This window comes from Alosa sapidissima, chromosome 6 (genome assembly GCF_018492685.1).
Source record: "Alosa sapidissima isolate fAloSap1 chromosome 6, fAloSap1.pri, whole genome shotgun sequence".
Taxonomy (NCBI): Eukaryota; Metazoa; Chordata; class Actinopteri; order Clupeiformes; family Clupeidae; genus Alosa; species Alosa sapidissima.
This window is the reverse complement of record NC_055962.1, coordinates 4,861,668-4,867,667: the sequence shown is the minus strand read 5'-3', so window position 1 is coordinate 4,867,667 and position 6,000 is coordinate 4,861,668. Positions and strand designations below refer to the sequence as shown.

Sequence of the window (6,000 nt, the reverse complement as noted above, 5' to 3'; positions counted from 1 at the left end):
ATCCTTATGACATCAAGAGACCATACCTCATTAAAAAACCTAACTAAGTCTGTCTAATTAAACATGCAGGCTATCGGCAGCCGTGTCTTTAAAATGCCTCTCAATAGCATCAAAGTCTTCCATAGCCTATTTATTTCGTCCAAGCCACATGCAGACACTAGACATTTCGTTTATATCATTAAGCGGGACCGACTTGTTTTTAATTGCTATGATAACAGCACCCAAAGCGAGAAAGGACAGACGGATTTGAGTGATAAGACACTTATTGTTCCTGTTCTCAAACAAGAGTCGATGGCGCGCTGTTTATACTCCTTGACTTAAGCCTGAATCAAAATATTGACCTAAAAGGGTGCCATGAATTGGCCACTTGTCACATTAAACAACTGAATTTTAAAATGGTCAATCCATTAGTTAACTACGTATTTGCCTCAATGAAAACATTTTTTCAGTAAAAAACACATCCACTTGAAACTGCAGGCTTTTTCGTATTCGATGAGCACTTAAATTGCATGATGGAATCATTTCGCGCCATCTTTGCAATTAAATGTCACGTAATACCCCTCGTCGCATTTTGGATGCATCAATGATGGTGGCTCAAAACCCCCCAATTTCACATCCATAAACAGTCTTCATCCACTTGACTCTAAAGATCCGCCCACACGCGGCCGCACGTTTTGTTGTGTTTGGTGATGATGCTTCGCCGTAGCAGGTCCAGTACTGTTGACATCGACCTTATATGGACCAATCGGTCTAGGAGTGGCTGGTCTCAACCAAGGCAATGATGGTAGCCACGCATCCATGAGTTGCGTCTTCATCAACTGCACTGGTACTGGTTCACGTTGGTCCTACGCGGCGCATCTATACGCTTCAGACCCTGCAGTCTGAGACTGCGTTTGGGAATTCCAGAGTGGACACTCGGTCGACTCTCTATGCAACGCTGTGGCGATTTCTATAGATTCAGTATCTCAAACAGCATACTTTCGAGCTCATATTAAGGAAAATGTCATTGCGCAACACAAAGACGGGGTTCTCCGTGAAGGACCTCCTGGACCTCCCCGACACGAATGATGAAGGATCTGGGGCTGAGGAGACTGATGAGGACACCACCGAGGAAACTACCGAGGCTAATGTACGAAGGCTCCCCGAAACTGGCCGGCAATTATCCCTCAGCACCTTGTGTATGACAAGTGGAAGTCAGTGCACAAGATGGCTTACATCTGGAAATGCTTCAGTTCATTACACATGTGAGTATATTTATTTGACTTATTCAAAAGTGATTATTATTTTGTTGTTGGAAAGTTCACCCTTTGCGTAAAGAATAAAATGCGCGAAACTTGCCACGGAATTATTTGACATTATTGCAAACCATGTTTAGAAATCTGCAAACTTGATGAAGTTGCACAAATTGATCAAACTATGAGTTTACAAAGAAGTTATTATGTTTGTTTTATTAGCCAAAATTGCTCTAAAAGGGCAAAGTTTAACTCATGTTAAAATTGCAATAAAAAAGTAAAATGTTTAACATTAGCATACATTACGATGCATTAACAGAAACATCTTCTCTCAACAGTGGATACCCTATCAGAAGACACACAACAGGATTTAAAATCTCCAGAGCTATCTACGGATGAGTCTCAAGACAATGATAAAGAGTCCTCTGGAGACAACAGCGATGCGACCAAAAGGAGAAAGCGAAGAGTTCTGTTCTCCAAGGCGCAAACCTATGAACTTGAGCGGCGCTTCAGGCAGCAGCGGTACCTCTCCGCGCCAGAGAGGGAACACCTCGCCAGTTTGTTGCGCCTCACCCCAACCCAGGTCAAAATCTGGTTCCAGAACCATCGCTATAAAATGAAGAGGGCGCGGGCAGAGAAGGTAGTGGACATGTGCCACCTAGCCTCTCCGCGGAGAGTGGCCATTCCTGTTTTGGTTCGGGATGGGAAGCCGTGCCATGCGCTCAAACACCAGGACCTTGCCACGTCTCTGCAGGCCGGAATATCATTCTCCCCCTTCAGTGCTCAGCCTCTCCACCAAATGCACATCAGCAGTCACCTCAGTCCGGAGGCCATTTCACAACTTTCAACGGTCCATCAGTTGGCACAGATGCAACGCTGGTCTTGGTGAGACACTATGATGGGCAACCAGTTAAAAAGCAAAGCACTGTAATATTTCCGTATTCGTACCTATACAAGGATTTTTCACTTGTGGTCGTTACCATTGCTGTTTTGGATGTAGATTATTTTGTCACATGAATGTAGACAAAAGTGAAATTTGTGTTGTTTGTATGTATATTGATCTTAAATATTTATTACTATAAATAAAACGCCAGTGATTGTATTTACATTGTTCTTTATGTCTGTTATTTAATGATTATCCAGTAATGCGTTCAATGAAATTTGAAACATAAAGCTATTTGATGAATCCTGTTATAGCCTATGCTCACTAATATTTTCTTACCATTTTCAATGAACTCCTTTTTAATTTATGAATTTCAAATACGGGGGTCGAATTGATAGCTGGTTTGAAGTCCGACTATAGGCTCTGTTACAGCCTTCGTCGTCTGTTATTTTCCCTTAGGATTTCAAATGTAGGCCTACACATTAACAAACATAACTTTCAAATGAAGAATTCACAGGACACTACGTGGAGCTATACTGAGTTAGGCCGCTGGTGAGACAAAACAAAAATTTCAGACTGCTGTCATTATTATCGCCTTGTTCAGGATAAATTGGTCAATGGGCCTAGTAGAGAAAATTATTTGCTAAAAATATAGGCTAATATATAGCCCATTAAATGATTAAGAAAACTCTTGTTCGTTCGAGTCAACTACCACATTGACAGGCCTATTCCGGATGACTGTGCGGGAATATTACAGTCATTTCCTATGGCTGCAATTAGTGCTTTATGATAAGCATTTCAGCGATATTATTCATGTTGTAAAACAGTGTTGTTTTAAAGGTTCCTCATGCGTTTGCCACGAAAGCCTACAAAGGTGTCATCATTGTGAGGATTAACAGGGATTTGAAAATTAGACAATTAGTCTCCACTTTAATTCAAACTTTTCTGGTTATGTGAACCTTTAACATCTCCACAGAGAAAGTTGTTTTAAACCAAATTTAGCCATCCACCAATTGGCCACTTTCACACATCCGGACTTTCATTTACAAACAGTAGGCCTAGCCTGTACTTTATATCGTGCTTACTAATGTCAGATTAGGCAAATATTATTTTTGATGGATCCCAGTGAAAAGTTCTCACATGTCTTATATAATTTGGTCTAATTACAGAAAATGCAACGGTGCGAGTCTGCCGCCACATCTGCGTACCTATATTTCCTGATGCATGTAGGCCTACAATAAATCCATATGATTGAGAAGTATCCTTGTGTTTCGACTGTCTTGTATACACGCAGGGTACTCAGTAGCCTACTACTGCATTGTCTGAAGAGACAATGTTAATTCCCACAAAACATCTGTCATCCTGTGAACTCGTTTCCTTCAATGCCAAGCACACATCATGAACCAAGTAATTTTATGTACCTCGCCGAAACGTAGCTCACTCATAAGGAGACAATAACCTGGCTGCATCGCATATATCATAATCAGAACTCAGATTTTTGTTATAAACAACTCCAACTCCCAACTCAATCAGGCCTAAAAACTCCGCCTTTCAACATATCGCTATTCAGCAACTCACCACGTGGTGGTAGTATTAGACAACGATATGCAGAGCCCTATATACATATGACGATATGTTTCCCCAACATTGTTTACACGCTCTCCTCGAGAGATATGTTATTCTTTTCCAAATCTATCCTCCTAAAACGTTTGGATATATATATATATATATATATATATATATATATATATATATATATATATATATACACACATATTAAATCACATACACATATTGTTCAGTCATTTGATTTTAATCAATTCAATGTTACAGCTGTAATATTGGATAGCCTAGCCCTAGCTTATACATTTCCCAAGTAATATCTCATGACATTAAATAGCCTTAACTGAGATAGACTAGGACCTAATAAAATCCCATGTTATTGAGCTAACCTTAGGAAAAACAAATTCAAAATCTAAAAAAATCTAAAGCTCAGATAGTCTGGCAGAATAAACAGGTAGGCACAGACAGATCCAGATGCCTAAAGAAATCAGGCTATGGATGTTGACTCAGATTACCAGTGGTCCAGGTTACTGAGAAATTCAAGCCTTCTACCCATATACACTGTACATCCAAACTTCTATTAAATGTATATATGACCACAGGAAAACTACATATTTACTGGGAGGAGAGGAGGATTGAGTACTATGAGTTGCTCATGACATAGAATGCTGCAGTAGAAAGGAGTGACAGTGACAGCCTATGCAGGCAAACATATTTTAAGCCACATACTGCAACGACCCATACACATCCTCCCACATCAGCGTGCAGACGGACTCGCTCACTCACTCAATTACTCACACTCACACTATGTACATACGTACAGGAGACCTTGGTGGTTGTAGAGAAATTAAACTGCATCCCATTGCATTTATGGACTGTAATATGAAGGATATAGTGTAAATGTGAGTCTGATGTCATATAATGGGTGCAGAAACAGACTAGGAGTGAAAAACTTATGAGTCAATGTTGGGCCAGGTCTAGAGGAAGTTTCTTAAATTACTTGTATCGCTGCATTTTACAAGAAGTATTATGTGGTATTACAGTAATAAAACAGCAAGGTTGTTTTATATCCCAGAATTCTACACAAATAACTGGTAAATAATTGACTAGTAAAATTTGATAACTAAGGTGCTTTGACATATCTTTAGAATTAGAATTATTTGAAATAGTGAATTGTTGTCTTAACAACATCACTATCATTCTAAATGACCAGCAGTTTTCAAATATGCAATATTAATTTGGATTTATTTTTCTGTTCTGGCTGAATATATGATATGAGAACCTCAACAAGAATAATCAGATTGTGTTATTCTTTTCTCTTTGATAACTAAATACCATTTCAGAAGGCAAACTGCACACAGTAGACAACCTCTCTGGGTGATGCAAAGCTTTTATCAGTTGACCATCATAGAAACACAAACAGAGCTTTAGACATAAATGCAATGAATGTGTTTCAAATAGCCACACAGATGCTTCAGTCTGAGGCAGCACTTATCAGGGAAGGCTTTTTATAAGTATTCCATGAAATTGAATGTGTGGCCTTGACTTGGCTAACACCCTGCTGGAGCCCTGGAGCTCAGCTGCCTCTGCTGACATCCTCTCACTGAGAGTGACCCTGACATGGGGACACACACGAGAGGACGTGCTTAGGATGATCAGAAGGGTGAAACCAGGCTTGTTTTTTCCCTCTGACATTTAAAAAAAAGAATATATCATTTTCTCATGATGTAACTGGGCATGATCGAGGCAAAGAGTCAATATACTACACCTTTATATCACTACGTCTGTTTCTTCAATGGCTTGCTGTCTTGATTTGAGGCTGAGGCGCTTAAATTGTGGACCCAGATTGTTAGTACACACCGTCATGTTGTTGTTTTTAATCTCTATGGTGTCAAACAGACAAGCATGACGTTCCCACATTTGGGACTTGATTGGGTTTTGGATAGCACAGCCACAATTTAAATGATGTCTATCAAAATTATATTTCACATTGGCTGGATCAACTCACACCACATTAATGACCGGCTCAGTCGCTCAATCAACCAACACCTTTACCTTCTCGGGGCAGGACTAGATGATGATATCCAATATAAGATAAGAATATAATAAGAGGTATTGTGTGGCAATCTCTGTCCACAGAATAAAAGGGAATGGGGGCCAATACTGAGGACCAATCCATCATCATTGACACAAAAGATGGCAAATAGAACACAATTAGAAAAGCTAGACAGATGTGTCACTTTATTTTTCATTTATACCAGGATTAAAATGCAGGATTACAGTTTAACAGTCAAGGTCCAAGACACGTCATCCCTCTTATGT

General features: G+C 39.7%; 1 protein-coding gene across 1 annotated transcript; it reads left to right on the top strand.

Moving 5' to 3' along the window:
• Positions 1-829: 829 nt before the first annotated feature.
• nkx2.2b (NK2 homeobox 2b) lies at positions 830-2,225 on the top strand. Its single transcript, XM_042095660.1, has 2 exons — positions 830-1,244; positions 1,571-2,225. Exons 1-2 carry the CDS (start codon positions 1,001-1,003, stop codon positions 2,119-2,121), a joined length of 795 nt encoding a protein of 264 aa, XP_041951594.1. The 5' UTR covers positions 830-1,000; the 3' UTR covers positions 2,122-2,225.
• The last annotated feature ends 3,775 nt before the right edge of the window (positions 2,226-6,000 follow it).

Excerpts from the sequence above, each read along its gene's own strand:
- nkx2.2b (XM_042095660.1), top strand. The coding sequence starts at position 1,001 with ATGTCATTGCGCAACACAAAGACGGGGTTCTCCGTGAAGGACCTCCTG. Across the intron at positions 1,245-1,570 it reads TGCTTCAGTTCATTACACAT|TGGATACCCTATCAGAAGAC; the intron begins GTGAGTATATTT and ends TTCTCTCAACAG.